The sequence below is a fragment of the Manihot esculenta genome, chromosome 9, assembly GCF_001659605.2.
Source record: "Manihot esculenta cultivar AM560-2 chromosome 9, M.esculenta_v8, whole genome shotgun sequence".
Classification (NCBI taxonomy): Eukaryota; Viridiplantae; Streptophyta; class Magnoliopsida; order Malpighiales; family Euphorbiaceae; genus Manihot; species Manihot esculenta.
In genome coordinates, this window is record NC_035169.2 from 4608737 (window position 1) to 4631633 (window position 22897).

The 22897-nt window shown below is 29.0% G+C and overlaps 2 protein-coding genes across 3 annotated transcripts; both read right to left on the reverse strand.

The window, feature by feature from the left end:
- Window positions 1–851: 851 nt before the first annotated feature.
- On the reverse strand, window positions 852–20053 carry LOC110623797 (disease resistance protein RGA2). Its single transcript, XM_043959868.1, has 5 exons — window positions 19956–20053; window positions 4389–4719; window positions 1272–2157; window positions 1053–1113; window positions 852–936 (listed from the first exon to the last, which is right to left on the reverse strand). The coding sequence occupies exons 2-5, from the start codon at window positions 4695–4697 to the stop codon at window positions 852–854; spliced, it is 1341 nt and encodes a 446-aa protein (XP_043815803.1). The 5' UTR covers window positions 4698–4719; window positions 19956–20053.
- LOC110622691 (putative disease resistance protein RGA1) lies at window positions 14948–19960 on the reverse strand. Of its 2 annotated transcripts, none has more exons than XM_043959659.1 (3): window positions 17719–17845; window positions 15391–17634; window positions 14948–15240 (listed from the first exon to the last, which is right to left on the reverse strand). In XM_043959659.1, exon 2 carries the CDS (start codon window positions 17569–17571, stop codon window positions 15391–15393), a length of 2181 nt encoding a protein of 726 aa, XP_043815594.1. In that variant the 5' UTR covers window positions 17572–17634; window positions 17719–17845; the 3' UTR covers window positions 14948–15240. The 2 variants fall into 2 exon arrangements, with proteins under 2 accessions (XP_043815594.1, XP_021622982.2); XM_021767290.2 differs by lacking the exon at window positions 17719–17845 and adding an exon at window positions 19625–19960 and having other exon boundaries at window positions 14959–15240; window positions 15391–17619.
- Window positions 20054–22897: the final 2844 nt, after the last annotated feature.

Sequence of the window (22897 nt, forward strand, 5' to 3'; positions counted from 1 at the left end):
CACGTCCTTTACCACGTCCACGTCCGCGTCCCCGGCCTCTGCTCACGTCCTGTGGGCGCTTCTCGTTGGATCTTGAGGACTCAGCTCGTGCTTTCCACTCTCCTTTAGTGAGTAGCACATATTCGTCTCCTCTGGAGTCGTAACTCCGCAACCTCTCCTCGTGAGCTTTGAGAGAACCAGTTACATCTTCAATTGTCTTAACAGACAAGTTCCCGAATTCCTCTATGGTTGAGGCAATCTGAAGGTACTTAGGAGACACTGAACGTAGCATTTTCTTCACTACATACGTTTCATCAACCTTTTCACCAAGAGCTCGGAGCTTGTTGACAACTGTTGCAATCTTTCCGGTGAATTCATCGACGGATTCACCATCCTCCATCCTCATGCTTTCGAGCTCCCATCTGAGAGCTTGTGCCCGTACTTCTTTGACCCTCTCTGCACCGAGGTTCATAACCTTGAGAGCGTCCCATGCCTCTTTAGCTGATTTCTTTACCCCCAACTGTAACAAGGTATCTTCGGTGATCCCTTGAAAGATTGCCGCCAATGCAATCCGGTCTGAACGAGGATCAACTGGATCTTCTGACTCAACCACATCCCAAACGCCTTGAGCTTGCATATATACTTGCATCTTGATTGCCCAAGCCGCATAATTTGTCTTTGTTAGGAGCGGATACTGCAGAGAGACACCCCCTTCTCTTACGGGTGTTCTCACTACTGTTTCTGCCGTCTGACCACCATTGCCGCCGCTACCACTACGGACAGCACTGGATGATGAAGCTTCGTGTCGTGGCATGTATTTGGGCATAAACTAGGTCCCGGGCTCTGATACCAAGTGTAGACACTGAAAATGATCACCCAAAGATGCAAGCAAAGCTGTGGATCTTAGCCTTGGGAGATTTTGCAAATTCTACAGCCTCTGCAATTGCTGTGATTTTTCTGCAGATTTATGGAACAACAAAGGGAAGAAATTTGGAACAGAGGAAACTTCAGATTCCTTTGAAAACTCTCTCTCTTCTTTTCATTTACATATGCAATGAGTATATATAGGATACAGCAACAGCCTACAAGAAGTTGTGGTTGACACCCCCAACCACTTAGGAGAAAAACCGCCCACTACTCATTGTGGAAGTTATATAACTACCCACTACTCATCATGGAAGTTATATAACCGCCCACTAATGATCATGGGAGTTATAACTACCCACTTCCCATTATGGGAGTTATAACTCCCCACTATCCCTCATGGGAGAACATGCAACTGTGGACACTACAGTTGGCATAACAAACAAGCTTATTTCCTTCAGTATTCAGAAGAAGAAGTGATGCTAATGTCTTCACTGCTAATGGAACCCCTTTGCATTTTTTGACAATTTCAACCCCAATTTTTAACAAGTTTGGATATCTCTTCACTTGGCCTTCTTTAAATGCACATTTAGTAAACAAAGCCACACACTCATCTTCAGGAAGACCCGATAACTCATATGCTTTTGGGATGGTGCCCATAATGGAGGCTACTTTATTACTACGTGTAGTTACTAAGATTTTGCTTCCATTGGCACCCATACACAAAAGCTCTTTCAGTTGGTTCCATTTCATGGGGTCATCATTCCAAACATCATCTAAGATGAGCAAATATTTCTTATCACCAATGATTTCTCTCAAAATTCTTTGTAGTTGATCCATTTCCATATTTTTCAACTTATCTACATGTCTCATTCCGTCTTCTGTAGATTTAATAATTTTCTCTGTCAGAATCTTTATGTCAAATTCTTCTGATACACAAACCCATATCTGAAGTTGAAAATGATTCATTACCCTTTCATCATTATAAACAAATTTAGCGAGTGAAGTTTTCCCCAACCCTCCAATTCCAACAACAGGGATAATAGAGATTTGTGCACCCTCACTAGAGTCTTGTAGAAGTCTAATGATATTTTCTTTATCATCATCTCTACCTATAACTTCAGATGGTTGTACAAATGAGTGAGTGAGTGCTCTTTCTCTAGGCATAACATGCCTACTTTCATATCGTTCTGTGAGATGAAATTTAGATTTCTGACTTGCAATCTCATCTAATCTTTCTCTTATTTGCTTTACTTTTGCACTCATTTTAAAACGAAATGCAATTGGATTAGAAGATGAGAAAAAGTGACCCACCTGTAATAAAAAAATATACAGTATTGATTTCATATGCTAATTCGTAATCAGTAACTAATCAATTAATATAAAACCATGCTTTTCTTAATGACTATCGGATTGCAAGTTTAGATAGCTCTACACGTGGCTTTAGTTTTTTATACTCAAACTTAAAATAATGAAACTTCAAAGGAATTATTTGATTTCAAACCTTTTTTTTTTTTTTTTGGTATGTTGTCATATGAATGCCTGACGTTTGCATTTTAGATAGCTAGAGTTGATTGTTTAATGCGTTTCACCAATGTTTAATGCGTTTCACCAATGAGATTGTTAAGAATGTCTGCAATGTTTAATGGCTACTTTTTAAAATGGTAGGAATGTTTTAATAAATTTTTTAAAATTAAGAGTTCGATTAATAAATTTTTCATAGAAACTAAATAATAATTTTTTAAAATAATAATTATTTTATATTCCGTTTTATTATTTTTTTATAATATATATTAATCTTATAAGTTTTTAAATATAATTATTTTAATTTATTGGATTTCATGATATAATTTTTAAAAAGTATTAAAAATTCAATAATACTTATAATTTTATTATTTATGTTATTTTAATGCGTAAAATAATTAAAAAAAAAAACACTATATATCAAAAGTAATAAATAATCTAAAAAATATAACCTTCATTTGTTGCAATACACTTTGGAAATTTTGTTTTGTTCCTTTCTTTCTTTATAGAGTTGATGTATTTTCCTTTCTGAAGTTAATTCACACATTTTCATATTATCTCCCCACGAATATATATATAGATTTAATACGGTTAAAATAGTAATTTTTTTATGAGTTAATAACAAAAAAATTATTTTTTTTCTTATTTTTATAATTGTACCCTAATTTTTTTATAGTTGGCCAATTAAATTTCACATTTTAATATTTATTCCAATTATACATTCACGTTCAATTTTTATTAAAAACTAATAAAATTGTCATATTATTTAATACATTATTATTACGTTAATGCTAGTTCAGCAAAATTTAGAATACAGTTAATTAAAACTTAAAAAGTTAAGGTTTAATTGATAAATTTTTAAAATTTAAGATATAATTATAATTTTTTTTAAAATTAGAATTTTTTTTATCATTTCTCCTAAAATTAAAATTGGTAATATTGAAAAATAATTTATAATATTATTACAAATTTTTTAATTTTATCAATGATTTAGTATATTAATTTTGTTTTAATTTAATTTTAAATTAAATTACACTAATTATTATTATAATTTAAAAAAATAATTGAAAGTAAAAAGAAATATTATTATAAAAATATATTAAAAAATAATTATAGTTATTTTATTATTTTATATTTAAAATAAATTATGCGGAAATATAATTTTAAATTAATTTTATATTTCACATTATAAAATATAATTAATATATATTATTAATCATATACTTTTTTTAACTACAAATATAGATCAATTTAGATTAAATTAAAATAAATTGATACACTAAAATGATAAAATTAAAAAATTTATAATAACAATAATAATTTAAATTACTTTTTTAATATTATAAATTTTAATTTTAAGAAAAATAAAAAAAATGTTAATTTTAAAATAAATTTATAATTGTACTCTAAATTTAAAAAATTATTAATTAAATCTGATATTTTAAATTGTAATTAATAGAACTCTAAACTTTACCGGCAGATAATGTGGCAATAATGTAAATCTCTAATAAAAAATTTCATGTGAAGGATATAATTGGAACAAATATGTTATCATCTAAAAAAATTTCTCATATTTCGTAATTTTAGATAAAATCATATTATTGTTTTGAGATTAAATATAAATTTCTTTTAAATTATTTTAAGACATTTTATTATTTTGCAATTGTTTATATATTTATTTCATTTGAGTATATATGTATACTATATAAAAATAAAATAAAATATTAAATTCCTAAAGCATTTCTAGGATAAATCTGTTTCTAAAAATAAAAAATTCAAAAATTAGCTCTAATTCTAATTTTTAACGAGAATCATATTAGAATTCAAACTAAATTATTCGTGAAATCACCTCTAAATTAAAGAAAATTATAATTTTTTTTATAAAACTAAAATTTTATTTTTTGGAAAAATATTGAATGTGAAATTTTATAAATATATAATAAATTTGTATATGTATAACATATAATAAATATCAGGATGAAATAAAAATAATTATAATATAAAACTAAATCGCCTCCTACCTTTTTGGTGGTGGTTCCATACAATTGAAGCACTCGTCTTCTCTGATCTTCACATTCAAATTCATCAAGCACATCCTCAGCATCATAGAGAGCATCCTTAAGCTTAGCCAACCACAACCGCAGTTGGTGGTCATTCACTTGCTTCTCCTCAGCATCCATTAGCACAGCTTTCACCGTCAACAAGATATCTTCAAGCTTTTTGAGTTCTGCTTTCAAGCCCCATGCAAAACATATCTCTTGGTAGGTATGGGATGCTATCTTCTCCAACACTTTCTCAGCAATATTAAAAGCGAATGACTCTATTGCCATTTTTGTGGATTTTGATTTTTATTTGAGTAGGAATTGAGATAGATAACAAAATTTGAATCAAAATCCCATGCATTTTATAGCTTACAAAACTCATTTGGCAAGCATCGAGTTTTCAAGGTTGTGAATTAAAGCATAAATTCTATTCTTTCTGCTGATGAACTTAAAGATTATACTAAGTCTTTGGAGTGTAAAATTCTATATTCTCCCATCTTCTTACTCATTCTTGGTATAGGCAAAAGTTACAAGCAACATGATGACTTTGGGTCCATTTGGTTTTGAAAATAGAAATGCAATATTGTATATATTAAGCTTATTTATATCATGTAAAAAAAGTATTTATTTATTTTTAAATATTTTTTAATGCTTGAGATATATTAGTGAAAATAGTTTTCTTTATAATTAAAAACTTAATTGTTTTTAAAGAAGATTAATTTTTCTTTTAAAGATCAAGTCATTTTTTATATTTTAAAATTTTTATTAACACCATTATATATTATGTCAGAAAATTTCTGGCGCTATTTAACATCGATATGTATAAATATATATTGTTTATTTTAATTTATACATCTTTGTCTCCCTCTCCTCAAATCGGCCAACTGATCTATCCAAAATCCCATAAGTTTTCTTTATCTCTCTTTCTTCACTTTCACCGTTCTCTCTACAAGTTCATGGTGATTTTTCAAGTTTGGTGACTGATATACTGAAAATTTTTCAAGAGAGAGATTAATAGTGTCACTAATAATTCATTCACACATTTCACCACCTCTTTCTTCATGTCGAGGTTTTAACTTGTATGTGTTTTTTGGGGTTTTGCAATTGGATATTGTTTGCCTTCGGAGCTTAGCATTTGATAAACCTTTTTTATTTTCTTTTGTTTTTCTAACGATGATAAAGCTACTTTTATTTATTTCTTTTAGTTGAAATATCAATAGTACTCATGATGATAAAACTTGTCTATACCGAGTTTACATGGACTGGTAACATAATGTAAATTAGTAAAACTTATCTAAATCGAATTTACATGGATTAGTAACATAATGTAAAATAATAGTGCAACCCACATGAAATGCATGTAATTATACTATGAATTTATATAGACTTAATTTAGATAGAAATGAAATGCGTGTAATTATACTATGAATTTATATAGACTTAATTTAGATAGAAATTGTAGAGAATACAAGATAACTACTGTTTTGTTATATTGTGTTATTATGTTTATGCTCTTGGGTTATATGGGTATAATTATCATATGTAAGGGTAAAGAGAGACTTTTCTTTTTTGATATGTTCTCACGTGTTACACAAAGTCATGTGATCTATAGGGTTATGTAACCCTCCTTAAACAGTTCTCAGACATAACATACTTTTTTGTACGATTCATTACATCTTGAATGAGAAACCAAATAGTTTTCTTCATCTTTCTCTTCATGGTATCAGAGCGAGTTAGGGTTTACACTCTTCCCTGTCCTCTCTCTTAGACTCCGGTCGTCCCTCAAAACAACACCTCTTCACATAAGATCCAGCTTATACGCCAGACAAACACCATCGCCGATCTCACATCGACTCTGGCTTGCATGGCAAGCAGATCTGGTTGAAATTCTTCTCTTCTTTCAAAATGACCACAACTTTGTCAAATCTAAAGTTTGTACATCAAGATCTGTACCTAAAATCAACAGATCTTGTGGATGATGGGGGACGAGGAAACAACAGTAAAGAAGGCAAAAACACGGAGATGAAGGACAAAGTTCATATCGCAACTGATAGAATCAAATTTAGACTATTTTATCATGTTGTTATTAATGTTAATTTATACTTTTTCTGCTTAATTCTGTGGTTTTGATCTTATTTTGCAGAAAATGGTGTAAAGAGGTCATTTGGTGAAAATACTCTTAAAACTGCCTAAAAAGGGATAAAAGAGAACAAGCTGTTTGCCCAAGTCAAGTTGCAGCTGAAGTGAAGATAAATAAGGAAAGTGTTAAATAAGGAAAGTGTTAAATAAGGAAAGTGTAGTCAGCAGAGTAATTTGAAATTCAAATTTTAAATATTCAAGAAGTCTTTCCTTTATTGAGGAAGCCAAATCTCAAGAAGATGCACATTCAAAATTCAACATTCAAAATTTAAAATTTAAAATTCAAAATTCAGCTTGTTTAGGAAGCCAAATCTCAAGAAGACATATTTGCCTCCCAAGTAATCAAGATTCAAAATTCAAAATTCAAAAGAAGGCTCCACCTCATCTAGGGCAACACTCCCGCACTATAAAAGCATAAGGAGTGCCGCCCATCCTCTCTTCTCTTCCTCTCTTCTCCCACTCGGATTGGATCACACGCCTCCTTCTCCACCTTGCCGCCCGCCGATTCCATCTTTCCTTCTCCTCTTTCTTTTATTTTTTGTTTTATTTCAGCCATGAGTGGCTGAAACCTCTTTTTCTAGTTGAAGATTAGGTGAAACTTTAGTTGTTTTATGGATTGGGAGATCTGAACATACATTGTTTATCTTTTGTTTTTTAGTATTTATGCAATTTCATGCTTAATTTCATTGTTGCTTTGTTGTTTAGATCTATGTTGATTCTTGATTGCAAAGTAATAATTTGTTAGTTTGAATAGTTTTGAGTCTGTAATTGCTTGGATTATTCAAACACAAGAACACTTGGTGTAAAAACTAAGGAAATTGCATGATCTAGCGATATCACCATACGTTTGGGTAGCTTGAATTAGGTCTCTCTATTTCTTAATACAATTGACAGTTGTTAGATGCCAAAGGCCCAAGGACGTTCATTGGCAACTTGTTGATTAGTGATTAATTAGAGGACGTTCCCTAAGTGATTTATGCTTAAGGAGGGATATGGTGATGAGAAGCGTCTTCTATCTCCATAACTAATTTATTGAATCAGACAAAGGAACCTAAGTGTCAATGATCAATCCCAACAACTGAAGTGGATCCAACTCTTCAACTAGAACTTTTCTCATATTTGAATATTCTTTACTTTTATTATTTGCTTTACTTTATTGCTTTCAGTATTAGTTTAATTTAATCAATCTCAAAACTCCCCCTTTTTATTTTACTTTCAGTTTATTTTCTTGGTCTTGATAAGAAAAATAGGTGAGTATCAATTCCATGTGGATTCGATCCTTTTGCCACTATCTACAGTTGTAAGATTGTTGATAACCAAAAAGGTTATTTTTGACCGGCTTCGACAACCGCACAGTCAGCAACTAAAAATCTTGCGGATCCTCTAACTCTTCAGTTTTCCGACCATCCAGGTATGATTTTAGTGTCTGCTCCTCTGGTAGGGACAAACTTTAGATCTTGGTATAGAGCCATTAGGATAGCCCTAGGAGCCAAACAGAAACTCAAATTTATAGAGGGTGCAGTTACAGTGCCTAATAGAGAATCCGATTCCTATGAACAATGGAAGCGATGTGACTTTATGGTCACATCCTGGATCTTGAACTCTATATCCAGAGAGTTGGTAGATGGTTTCATTTACACAGCCTCAACCAGGGATCTCTGGCTTAAAATCACAGAAAGATTTAGTGAATGTAATAACACCATGATTTATGAGCTGAGAAGGAAAATATCCTTGATATCTTAAGACAATACCTCTACATCTGTCTATTTCACAAAATTAAAGGGGCTTTGGGACGAATTGGGCTCAATGGAAACTCTTCCACCATGCACATGTGGTGCATCAAAGGCAATAGATGAGCTAAACAATAGAAATAGGTTATTGCAATTCCTTATGGGATTGAATGATGCCTACAGGACAGTTAGAGATCAGATCCTAGGCATGGATCCTTTGCCCTCTGTGAATAAAACCTATTCTTTGTTACTCAAATTTGAGTCTTAGAAGGACATTCTGGGAAGTATAAATGGGAACACTGAACCTTTAGTCTTGATGAATAGGACGCAAAAACAATATCAAGGGAGGCAGAAAAGGCCTGACCAAAAAAAGGGACATTGTTCCTACTGTGACATGGATGGACATGTCAAAGAGGATTGTTTCAAGATAATAGGATACCCTGAATGGTTTAAAACAAAAACCAAAAATAATGGACAATTCTCCAAAACACTAGAACCATGGGACATGACAAGAGAGTTGTGGTAGCTGTTGAAGCCCCCCAAACAGAAAGGATACCCCCATTGACATGCCCGACACATCTACTCAAATAAATGACCTCAATATCATGCTGAGTTCCTTACAACAGGAGGACAGCAAACTAATCAAAGGAAAGGCTGTACTCAGCAAATACTCTCCAATTTGACTACACCAATGAATATGATTCAGATTCAGGTCTAGTCATCTTCACAGGTACCTCTAACTCTAAAAATCTGTCTTATGCATCTTTCCATAAGCACTGTAATTGGGTCCTTGACACTGGTGCCACTGACCATATGTCTTCAAATCAATTAGTTTTTCAATCCTTAAACTTATTAAATAAGCCAGTTTCTGTTTACTTACCTGATGGTAATGCTATGAAAGTCTGCTATACTGGTTCTATTATGCTTTCAGATTATATACACCTAAAAAATGTATTGTTTGTTCCAAAGTTCAATTATAATCTTCTTTTTGTTAGCAAGTTAATCAAAGATTGCAAGTTGAGTTGTCTTTTCCTTCCTACTTGTTGCATTATTCAGGACCCTTTAACTAAGCGAGTGGTTGTTGTGGGCAAGGAAGAGGTAGGGTTATATAAATTGAATCAGATGAGTTTTTTGCCTATTGAAATTGATAAACAATTGACTGCTATTGTGAATACTATGTCTGAGTTGCAATCCTGTCGCATTGGGTTGCCTCCCAAGCAGCACCCTTCTTTACTGTCTTAGGCTGGACATTAGTAGCATGTTAGGCTTCATTGATTTTCCTTCTACAACCACTTCCATCTTCATATTCATTCAACACCCATATCAACTTCTTTGCTTTTAAAGGATTCAATTAGGTGGAGATTATGATCAGAAGTGTGTTATTACTTTAATTTTAGAGAAAAGTCTAAAATATCTTCAGTTGAAAAGACTAATTAATTTATAATTTTATAAAATTAAGGAAACAATTAATGAGATTTTTAATATTATACAAATTAAATAGTAGAATATTTAATATTTAAAATTAATAAGAACTGATTAATAGATTTTTTAATATCTCATAAATATTTTAATATATTTTTAAAAATTAAGAGATTAAATCATAAATTTTCTTATATTATAAAAATTAAATAATAAATTAGTCTAAAAAATAGTTTCACATGGACTTGTTAAATCCAAGTTGCTTAAAATAACAGTCCAAACATTTAAGAAAGGAATAATCTCCATAGTGCATCAAGAATAAACTTGCTTCACACAAAAATCTATCAATTTTCTGATATGTGCACCGCTTGTTACTCTTCCACAACAAGAAACTCAAAATATATGGATAAATATATGGATGATAATTATCGATTAAAAATATATAAACTTTTACTGACCAAAAAACTATATGCTTGATTTTTTTTAATTATTATTTTTTTTAAATTTTAAATAAATTTATAATTAATTTATAAAATAAAATTAATAAAACTAATATTTAACCTTTATGAGTATAATAATAAGGTAAGGTGAAGTGCAAAATCTACAATACATTAATAATATATCAAATATAAAATCTAAGATATCAATAAGATCCTTGCTATTCCTTTCAGCTTATTTCCGAATGAAGACGGCTATATTTGGCACTTTGAAGCTAATGGTAGATATACAACAAAGTCAGGCTATAGGCTGGCCATGGAACTATAAAAATCTGATAGAGTTGTGTTGGTTGGTAATCCGGGTCCTAATGCAAGTCAGGGAAAAATATTGTTTTGGAAAAGACTTTGAATGCCCTCATGCAATTGCAATTTGGTTCAATTCTTCCCTCCAGCTGAGGTCATCCTTGATACCACACATGCACATGATGGATTGCTTGGACAATCTTTATCAATTTTTAATTAAACAACAGGATGGAGCTCCCTTAGTTAAAATGGCAGGATCCCTGATGGGGCACATATGGAAGGATCGTAACATGTTCATCTTTGAAGGAAAGCAAAAGGTAGCCCTTGAGGTAATCAGACTTGCGTATCAGTAATTTGGGGATTACATCTTTGCCAACTCATCAACTGTTGAAGAAGAAAGGGTGGTACCAAATGATGCAGCAACTGAAGTCTCCTAGCAAGCTCCTCCTCTAAATATAATCAAATTAAATTTCGATGCAGCCATTGATACCAGGAATTCCAGAGGAGCGAGTGCAGTTGTTTCTCGTGATCATAGAGGCCACCTTTTACTTTGGAGCTGTAGGCTTTAGAACCATAACGTCGATCCTCTCTTAATGGAGTGCCTAGCATGTAGAGATACATTGCTTTTAGCAAAGAATAGGGGTTTGCACAGGGTATTTTTTAGGATGTATTAAGATATGAAACCTAATAATATATTATGGACTATACACTGTACCCTATAGCATTTTTCAGACATATAAATATATAATATTCTTTTGGTATATTTTGTTCGAATACTAACATAGAAATAAGAAAATTCTAGTTACCGTGAATATAGCCAAATTGGTAAATCACGTGTATTAATTTCTGATTCGATTTTTAATAAAATAATTCTGCAACCATTATCAAGCATGTTAAGGGAGACAAGCGCCTTTACTTATTCAAGATCTGATTATGGATATCTTTTTTTTTTTTTGGCTCAAGAGATTACCTAATATATATTTTTCTTTTGTAAGAAGGCATGGGAACCAAATGGAGCAAGCACAAGTTAAGAAGTTTAGTTTTGATGATGTTTTTTGGTGTAATCTGAATTACCAGCATATGTTCTTGCCGGTTTAACGGGCAGTAATAGTAGGAGTGAGCATTTGGTCGGTTTGGTTCAAATTCAAACCGAACCGAATAAATCAAAAATTGAAATTTTAGTATTTATAAAAATCAAATCGAATTGATTTTAGTCATAAATCAAATCGAATCAGATCAGTCTGATTTGATTCGATTCAGTTCAGTTTGATCGATTTTGATTTTTAATAAATTTTTTATTTTTTACACTTTATTTTTAGTATTTTAAAATTTAATTAAAATATTTTAATCTTAATATGATTTAATTTCTCTATTGAAAATAACATATTATTATCACTAATAGAGTCGGTTCGATTTTTTTTATTTTTTTTATCAAAACTGAACCGAACTGAAATTTTTAAAATTAAAAACCAAACCGAACTGAATTGAATAAAAAATCAAACTGAATTTTTAAATTAATTTATTTCAATTGATTTTTTCGATTTGAACCGAATACCGCTCATTCTGAGTAATACAACATATATTTTGAAAAAAAAAATAATTTATTTTCTTTATTATCCTTATTATTCTTATTATTTCTAAGCTAGATAGAAACATTTGCTTTACAAATAACAATTTTTTTCACATTGAATATATTTTTGAACACCATTATTAATATTTCACAATGTTTAAAATTCAAAATTTACATAATTTTTTTATCATTAAAAAATATAAATTAAGATGGATACTATTTTTAAAAAATTAACAAAATAATATAATAAATTTCTTAATATCTATTATAAATACATTATATATTAGTACTTAACAATAAATTAAATTCTAAAGAAAAAAAATTATTAATTAAGAAAACACAAAGATATTTGAAGTTAAAATAAACAAATAATTGATAAAGCAGTGGATCCAAGGGGGAAAAAATAGAAAAATATGCAAATAAATTCAGACAGATGAAAAAGGTCTAAATAATTAACAATTTGAAAAGAATATTTCCATTCTAAGGTGATGAAAATTGTAGAATTAAAATAGACATGTGTACACATGACTTCCCATTAAAAATGAAGAAGATGCCCCTAATGAATATGGATCTTAAGATCTTGAAATTGCTCATCTCCAAAAATCAAAGGAATGATTCAAGCATAAAACTTACAAACTCAAAACAAATTCTTGTAGTGTACAAATTTTAGAAGGAAAATTAATTCATTAACAAGGGCAATTCCTTTCGTTAAAGACTTTAAAAAAAAATTAAGTAGCTATAACAAATTATTAATTGTCATATAAGATATTAGCTGTTTATTTTTTTAAAAAAAAATTAAAAATAATTTTTCAACAAAAAATTTATGAAAGTCCATACATCATCTAAAATGACGGATTATCTGTCTGCTTTCCATATACTAAAATGTTTATGAACAATGACAGATTATGAGCTTTTCGAGTTGGAGAGAAAATAGGTGGTGGGTTAATGAAAGAGTCTAATTAGATATATCTCTCCAAGAGGTTCTCTTGCATATTAGGTCGGCAATTGTAACACTGAAGTTTCTGATTTTTGAAATTTCTGTTGGAAATATATATCAACAATCAACTATAGCTTCTCTTTGATTTGACTTGGTTTTTACCTTGACATTCTTCAATCGAGTCTCTAGTGTTATTCTTGATTGCAAAGTTTAAGCTTTGGGAAGTAAAATCAGTATTGAAGAGTAGGAAATCTAGAAAAAATTTGAACTGTATACTAAAATTTTCAGCAGATGGACACAGCTTCAACGAGTAAGCTTGAATTAAGATATCCAATCATGAATACATCAATAAAGTTCACATTGATACAAATTAAAAACTCCCATAACATCAATTGCCTTGCTTATTATTATTATTATTTTTTCTGAATAACTGAATATTTCATTCTGTTCATATACAAGATTTTTTGGCCAGTCATCTTATTCTGCAGAAATTGGTCAGAAATAAAAGATAAAAGAAGCATTAAAAATATTTAAATTAAGAAAAAGGAGAGAAAAGATATGAAAAGGGAGGAATGTGAGCCTCTACCTGAATTCTGTGCAGGTATGGAAAAGCTTCAGCATGGATTCTCAGTCAGTTCTCTAAACACATTTTTCACTTGGTTTAGAACATTATTAAACATTAGTTTTCAACAGAAAGCAATTCCATGAACAAAAAGCAACAGAACCTTGAAGCCATAAAACAATGGAAAATTCACTAATTGGTCTTGTGATACAGGGAAGCTCATTAGTTGAGTTTAAAAAAATAGATTAAAACTATCCTGAAATTTTAAAAAATCTACTAATTAGTCCTGTTGTTAATTTTAACTGTTAAACGTTTTACTATTTAGTTCATGTGATATAGAAAAATTTATTAGCTGATTTCTCAGTTTCGTAAAAATATCTACTAATTATTCCCTTTATATCGAGGGCATTTTAGATTTTTTTACGGTATTTAATGGTTAAAATTAATAGACAGACTAACTAGTAGACTTTTTAAAATCTCATAAACGTTTTAATATATTTTTCAAAATTGAGAGACTACCTAATTAATTTCCCAATACCACAAGGATGAATTAGTAAATTTCTCTAAAACACAAGAAAATTAAGAAAGAAAAAGAAGTGGATAAACATACAACTTTTGATGATTTGAAAGATGAATATAGCTACATCCATATTCTGATTTGAGTGACTTAAGCAAACTGGGTTGATGATTTGCAATTCTCCATGCATAGGTTTTCATTACAAACTCATCTGATAATATAAAAATAATAAGATCCATTGATAAAATAAAAATAATAAGATCTCAACTAATAAGATCCGTTGAGATCGTGACACATGAATGTAGAGTATGATAAGACTTTATGCATTATTTTATTCTGTTTGAGGAAAGTCCAACTTAGAGGATATAAAAATCAAATTTCAGCACCTTAGATCTTACTATTATTCAAATTAGGTAGGTCGATCATTTTAAAGCCCATAATCAACGAGTAGATCTCTCTTAAATACGTAGGATATCATTAAGGTCATGGTTGTCTATGCGATAGGATTGACAAACATGACACGCGCGATGGACAAGTCATGGGCTAACCGACTCCATTAACGAGCCGTCTGACATTTCTGCCGCAATACACTATTATTCAATCTAAGGGGACGTCAACAAAAACGTACCAAGATGAACCAATCACGTTCAAAGAAAGATTTTTCAACTTCACCAGTATATTACAAACACAAATCCTTCTCTAAACCTCAATCTCGACGAATCGAATTTCAACCTTATTAATTTCCAATCATCTATCCAAATTTATTAACTTTCCCGTGAAATCAAGCTTATTGTCCACGTCTTCTTGAACCCATCGAATCTAAGATATCATCATCAAAAGCTGTAAGAGAAGAAATTAATGCAATTGATAAATGAACAATGAAAAAGAATTTAAAATAAAATGAAAAGTCAAAGTCTAAATTAGTTCCATGTAGCATTAACATAAAGTGACAGATCTCTCAAGAGTCAAGACTTTATGCAATTCTCTCAAAGAGCATCAAGTAATAGAGAGATAGTGTGTGCAACATTAGGTATGATACTGTTTAAAATATAAAAATAAAAAATCACAATAGTTTAGAGATACACATGTATTAGCAATTTTTTACAACACAACATCAAATACAAATATGACTAGATTCAACAATTGCCATATTTTCATCTGAGTTCCCAGGCTCAATAGACGCAATAGAAGCTGAAGTAGACAATTCCTCAATAGACCTGAAATCGAAATTAAATATAAATAAAATTATTATATTTTCCTTGAATTATAGGCATATACTAGAATATTTCAAATGCATATAAATCAAGAAGGGAGAATTTAGTTTAAATAATTATTTTGGATGAAGGGAAAAGATAATTTATACATACCTAATCGTCTGATGAATCGATATCAGAACCGTTAATAACAATTTTAGGAATATGAGCAATCTTGGACCAATCTTCACCTTTTCCACGTTCACATCTTTTGCTCAATTCATCACAATCTTTAATCTCCAATTGTTGGAGAGACGCGGTATTTTGTATGCATACTGGCAATTCTTTGATATATTCACAATTTTCCAATTTTAAGAACCGGAGAGCGTTGGAAGATCCTTGAAGAAGCCATTCTGGAAAATCCACCAATTTTGGTAACTCCTTAAGCATCAGCTTTTGAAGGTTGAATTGAGCAAAGTGTTTATCATCTTTTCCATTTTCCTCCAATGTCAAATTGAGGTTTTCACAATTGACAATAGCAAGATTCTCTAATGCAGTGAGGTACTTCATGCTTTGAGGCAAAGAGATTAAGCTTTCACAATCATAAATAACTAGGGTTCGAAGATGTTTGAGGCCTTGCATATCTTCAAACAAGTGTTCTAAGATTTCACAGTTAGCAATGCCCAAAAATCTAAGAGATGTCAAGCACCCTATACCATTCATCGGCAAACACTTCTGCTTTGTTGAAACCACTAGATATCTAAGGTTGATCAAGTACCTTATATCACTAGGTAGCTCCTCAATACCTTCACATATTCGTAAAGTTTGTAAATTGTATAACTTGCAAATAGAATTGGGAAGCTTTTTAATTCTAGAATTTCCATGTAGATGGAGATATCTCAAATGCTTTAGAGCACCAATCCAATCTAGTGATATTTCTAATTTGGAATCAGCCAAATCCAACATTCGCAAATATTGAAATCTCAATAAATATGAATCCAAGTCTGATTGGCTGCTAGGACTCTTTTTATCACTCTGGAATATGGCAGTTCGCACATGGTCTAAACCTTGTAAAAGGGTGGAAAGATCTTGGGGAAGTGAAGTGGAGTTAGGAAATAGCAAATGGCGAACATTGTGTGAGATGTGTCTGGTGCGTGAGGTTATTGCTAAAAATTCATTTTTTGTCAATGATAATGCAAGATCATGTACCAGATCATGCATTTTACATGAAATCCCTAGGCTGTCAGAACCAGTAAAATCTTGAAAAAAAGATCTAGATCCCAACTCCTGAAAATAACGCAACCCAATAGCTTCCGGTTCTTCATCTTGGTTGGCTGATCCAATAAGTCCATGTGCCATCCAAAATTGAATTAATGTCAAATCAAGGAATTCATAGTCCTTTGGATAAAAAGAGCAATAAGCAAAGCACTTTTTCAAATGAACAGGCAACTGCTCGTAACTTAATCTCAAAGCAGGTAAAATATCAGTTTCCTTCTGCTCTATTTTCCATAACTCACTATCTCTTATAGACTTCCAATAACTTTCATCAGAATTCAGAAGAAGAAGTGATGCTAATGTCTTCACTGCCAATGGAACCCCTTTGCATTTTTTGACAATTTCAACCCCAATTTTTAACAAGTTTGGATATCTCTTCACTTGGCCTTCTTTAAATGCACATTTAGTAAACAAAGCCACACACTCATCTTCAGGAAGACCCGATAACTCATATGCTTTTGGGATGGTGCCCATAATGGAGGCTACTTTGTTACTACGTGTAGTTACTAAGATTTTGCTTCCACTGGCACCCATACACAAGAGCTCTTTCAATTGGTTCCATTTCATAGGGTCATCATTCCACACATCATCTAAGATGAGCAAATACTTCTTATCACCAATGGTTTCCCTCAAAATTCTTTGTAGTTGTTCCATTTCCAGTTTTTTCAACTTCTCTACATGTCTCATTCGGTCTTCTGTAGATTTAATAATTTTCTCTGTCAAAATCTTTATGTCAAATTCTTCTGATACACAAACCCATATCTGAAGTTGAAAATGATTCCTCACCCTTTCATCATTATAAACAAATTTAGCGAGTGAAGTTTTCCCCAACCCTGCAAGTCCAACAATAGGAATGACAGAGATTTGCTTGCTATCACTAGAGTCTTGTAAAAGTCTAATGATATGTTCTTTATCATCATCTCTGCCTATAACTTCAGATGCTGGTACAAATGAGTGAGTGAGTGCTCTTTCTCTAGGCATAACATGCCTACTTTCATATCGTTCTGTGAGATGAAATTTAGATTTCTGACTTGCAATCTCATCTAATCTTTCTCTTATTTGCTTTACTTTTGCACTCATTTTAAAACGAAATGCAATTGAATTAGAACATGAAAAAAAGTGACCCACCTGTAATTCAAAAATATACACTATTGATTTCATATGCTTACATTTAAACATAATCAGTAACAGCATGCTTTTCTTAATGACTATCCGATTGCAAGTAATTATAATAGTATTTTAAGCTCTACACAGGGCTTGAGTTTTTTATACTCAAACTTAAAATAATAAAATTTCAAAGGAAATATTTGATTTCAATGGGATATTTTTTTTTTTTAGACTTATAAGTTTTATTATTTTTTATAGTATATATTAACCTTATAAGTTTTTAAATATAATTATTTTAATTTATTAGACTTCATAATATAATTTTTAAAAATACTAAAAATTCAATAATACTTATAATTTTATTATTTATATTATTTTAATTCGTAAAATAATTAAAAAAAAACAACAATATATATCAAAAGTAATAAATAATCTAAAAAATATAACCTTCATTTGTTGCAATGCACTTTGGAAATTTTATTTTGTTCCTTTCTTTCTTTATAGAGTTGATATATTTTCCTTTCTGAAGTTAATTCACACATTTCATATTATCTTCCCACGAAAATATATATAGATTTAATATAGTTAAAATAGTAATATTTTCATGGGTTAATAATAAAAAAATTTATTATTTTTTTCATTTTTATAATTGCACTATTCTAATTATACATTTGACATTAAATTTCTATTAAAAATTAATAAAATTATCAAATTATCTTATACGTTATTATCACCTCACTATGCTATTTCCTATTTCAAAAGTTGTTGTCACGTCACTCCATTTTTTCAGAAATTCAATGTACAATTGATTGTAACTTAAAAAGTTAAGGTTTAATTGGTAAATTTTTAAAATTTAAGATATAATTATAAATTTTTTTATCATTTTTATTAAAATTAAAATCAATAATATTAAAAATTAATTTATAATATTATTATAAATTTTTTAATTTTATCAATGATTTAGTATATTAATTTTATTTTAAATTAAGCCACATTAATTATTATTGTAATTTAAAAAATGCATAATTAACAATATGATTGAAAGTAAAAAAAATATTAACAAATAATTATAACTATTTTATTATTTTATATTTTAAAAATAAATTATGTGAAATATAATTTTAAATAATTTTATATTTCACATTATGAAATATAATTAATATATATTATTAATTATACACTTTTTTAACTACAATGATAATTATTATGAATTTTTTTAAAAAAAAATTTTAGATCAATTTAGATTAAATTAAAATAAATTAATACACTAAAATGATAAAATTAAAAAATTTATAATAATAATAATGTAAATTGCTTTTTTAATATTATAAATTTTAAGAAAAATAAAAAAATTTAATTTTAAAATAAATTTATAATTACACCCTAAATTTAAAAAAAATATTAATTAAATCTGATATTTTAAATTATAATTAATTATACTCTAAACTTTACTGATTTTACCGATCTTGCAGATAATGTGGCAATGATGTAAATTTCTAATGAAAAATTTAATGGCAGAATATAATTAGAACAAATATATTATCATCTAAAAAAAATTTCTCATATTTCATACTTTTAAATAAAATCATATTATTGTTTTCAGATTAAATATAAATTTTCTTTAAATTTTAAAATTAAATTATTTTAAAACATTTTATTATTTTGCAGTCGTCTATATATTTTTTTCATTTGAGTATATATGTATACTATATAAAAATAAAATAAAATATTAAATTCTTAAAACATTTCTATGATAAATCTGTTTCTAAAATTAAAAAATTCAAAACTTAGTTCTAATTTTAATTTTTAACGAGAATCATATAGAATTAAAATAAAATTATCTGTGATACCACCTCTAAATTAAAGAAAAATATAATTTTTTTTTATAAAATTATAATTTTATTTTTTGAAAAAATATTGAATGTGAAATTTTATAAATATATAATAAATTTATATATGTATAACATATAATAAATATCAGGATGAAATAAAAATAATTACAAAATAAAACTAAATCGCGTGGTACCTTTTTGGTGGTGGTTCCATACAATTGAAGCACTCGTCTTCTCTGATCTTCACATTCAAATTCATCAAGCACATCCTCAGCATCATAAAGAGCATCCTTAAGCTTAGCCAACCACAACCGCAGTTGATTGTCATTCACTTGCTTCTCCTCAGCATCCATTAGCACAGCTTTCACAGTCAACAAGATATCTTCAAGCTTTTTGAGTTCTGCTTTCAAGCCCCATGCAAAACATATCTCTTGGTAGGTATGGGATGCTATCTTCTCCAACACTTTCTCAGCAATATTAAAAGCGAATGACTCTATTGCCATTTTTGTGGATTTTGATTTTTATTTGAGTAGGAATTGAGATAGATAGAAATGCAATATTTATATTCTCCCATCTTCTTACTCATTCTTGGTGTAGGCAAAAGTTACAAGCAACGTGATGACCTTTGGGCCCATTTGGTTTAAAAGTGTCACTAATCATTGTTTGCTTTCGGAGCTTAGCATTTTATGCACCTTTTTCTTTTGTTTTTTTCTAATGATGAGAAATCTACTTTCATTCTTTTGTTTTTTCTAATGATGATAAATCTATTTTTGTTTATTTCTTTTAGGTAAATATCATCTGATTATAATATTTACCTAAACCGAATTTACATGTACTGATAATATAATGTAAAATAATAGTCTCTTTTATTAATCAATTTTAAAATTATATTACTCTCTTTTAAAATATTAAAATTGTATTTTAATTAACTTTTCTATTTCTGTAACTCTTGATTTAAGAAAAAATTATTAGACTCTTTAATTAATTTTAAAACTCTTTCATATTCTTAATCAATTTTTTAAATATAAGATTATAGCTTTTAATTCTTTATTTTCCATCATTAATTTCCATTTATTAATACATTAATTAATAATTAAAAATATGATTTAGTTGGTCAAATACAAAACAAGATAATAAATCACAAGGAAAATAATCAAGCCTCAAATACCCAATTCGTTAATAGAAATTAGTTTAAATTTAAAATTAAAATAGAGTATTACATATTTAATTTTTAAATCTAAAAAAATTACTCATTAATCATGCTATTTACAAGAAAATTTTCAAAATAAAAATAAAAGGATACATGAAATTAATAAAGAAGAAGAAAAATTGAAATAAAAAAACTATTCAAATATTGAAAATCTATACGAAGAGAGTCTCCATTTGTGAAGTTGCAGTTATTCCTCATTAATAGTGGAGAGGAAAGGTGAGGAAGATGATTCCAGCGAGAAGGGACTGCTCTCTTCTTTATTATAGTCTTCTCTCCCTTCAAAATGAAGAAAAAGGCAAAATTAATTTTTTAATTATTAATTTATTTCAAAATTTTAAATAAATTTATAATTAATTTATAAAATAAAACTAATATTTAACCTGTAATGAGTATAATAATAAGATAAGGTGAAGTGCAAAATCTACGATATATTAATAATATATCAAATATAACGATGTGGAATCTCATAAAGGTCTAATGATATTTTTTTTATCCTCATCCCTATCTATAATTTTAGATGCTTTGTACAAAGGAGTGTGCTTTTTTCCCTATGCATATAATGCCTTCTTTATGTCAGTTCTTTGAGATTAAATTCAGATTTATGAGATTTGATTATGGATATTCTTTCTTTGGCTCGAGATATCATTATTAATATTTCACAAACTGTATATAATTTTTTATTATTAAAAAATATAAATTAAGATGGATATCGTTTATAAAAAAATTAATAAAATAATATAATAAATTTCTTAATATCTATTATGAATACATTATATATTAGTACTTAACATTAAATTAAATTCTAAAGAAAAACAATTATTAATTAAGAAAACACAAAGATATTTGAAGTTAAAGTAAACAAATAATTGAGAAAGCAGTGGATTCAAAGGGGAAAAAAGTAGAAAAATATGCAAATAAATTCTTTTGATTTAATTATTTATAGATTTAATTATGCACTCATTTTAAAACGAATTTATACAATTGAATTAAAAGATGAAAAAAATTAATTACTTCCATATATTAAATTTCCGTTTCTTATTTAGGTTGACAGGTTGTAAATTAAAATTTTTGAAAAAATATATTTTTCTTTTTCTTTTTAAATCTATAATTGAAGGAGTAAATTAATTTATTATTAATATTTGATAAAAAAAAATTGAAAAATTACTTATCTCATATAAAAGCATCTTCCTCTCTCATTTATCCTTTTCTCCCTCTCATCCAGTTGTCTTCCTCCTAGTCTCTGCAATAAGTGTAACTCTTTTGCAAATCTTCTTCCACACCTTCGAGCATAATGAAGTTGGGCAAAATTGAAATTTGTAACATCAACATGGCTTGAAATGAGAAAAAAATATTAATAAAAGTGGAAAAGCTAATTTCTAATTATGATGTGAAGTAGCTATTAGCTTGATTAATTTGAAGCTTCTCTAATGGTGGTGCCATCAAGCTATTGGATGGAGCTGTCATGCTTTTTATCCCACCACCTTTATTTTTTGTTTTTTGTTTTTTGTTTTTTTATTTTTTTACATTTATTTATTTTCAATTTTTGTTTTGTTTTTTTGATTGCCTTAATTTTTTTTTTTTGAAAAGGAGGAATAGAACCCTTTAATTTATTATACGATCATAAAAAAATATTCATACAGTCAGCATCCAAGAGGAGTTTAATACTAGATGAAGGCAAATCAATAAGACTCATACCAAAAACTCCACCATGCGCACTATTCGCAAGATAATCAGCTACCATATTAGCTTCCCTATATATTTGCACGACCTTAACCTCCCATTCCCGCCGGATAAGAGCTCTGCAATTAATAACTAAAGACTGCAGTCTATAATTGCCTTAATTTTTGTTAGATGGTATTGTTTTATTAATTACTTTTCTTTTTGTTGCATGACTGATTAAGATAATGCAAGTGTATCTTCAACTCACAGTCCTAGATGGGCATATGTAAAATAAATTAGTTAAAGAATACCAATGAATCATCAATGCATACACATCTATAAAAAATAGTTAATTTAGTTATAGCTAATAATTCACAGAATATTTTTGTTTATTTTGATTAGGTTGATTTCATTTATTTTTAGTGTTCCGACAAGAGGTGAGATTCTGAGTAAATATTCGATGCAAAACACAAAACAATTTATCTTGTGACGAAAAATGAAGAAATTAGAAGAAATGATTCAAGAAATAAGCAAACTTGATGAAAACCTTTTCTGTATTTGCAATTAAATTTGGTGATTGCTGCCTAGAAGCTAAAAG

Bases quoted from the DNA above. Each gene is read 5' to 3' on its own strand.
- LOC110623797 (XM_043959868.1), bottom strand. From the start codon at position 4,697: ATGGCAATAGAGTCATTCGCTTTTAATATTGCTGAGAAAGTGTTGGAG. The intron at 2,158-4,388 runs GTAGGAGGCGAT...TTTTTATTACAG, and splicing joins ATGGAACCACCACCAAAAAG to GTGGGTCACTTTTTCTCATC. The intron at 1,114-1,271 runs GTAGTGTCCACA...CACAATGAGTAG, and splicing joins GCTTGTTTGTTATGCCAACT to TGGGCGGTTTTTCTCCTAAG.
- LOC110622691 (XM_021767290.2), bottom strand. From the start codon at position 19,933: ATGGCAATAGAGTCATTCGCTTTTAATATTGCTGAGAAAGTGTTGGAG. The intron at 17,620-19,624 runs GTACCACGCGAT...TTTGAATTACAG, and splicing joins ATGGAACCACCACCAAAAAG to GTGGGTCACTTTTTTTCATG.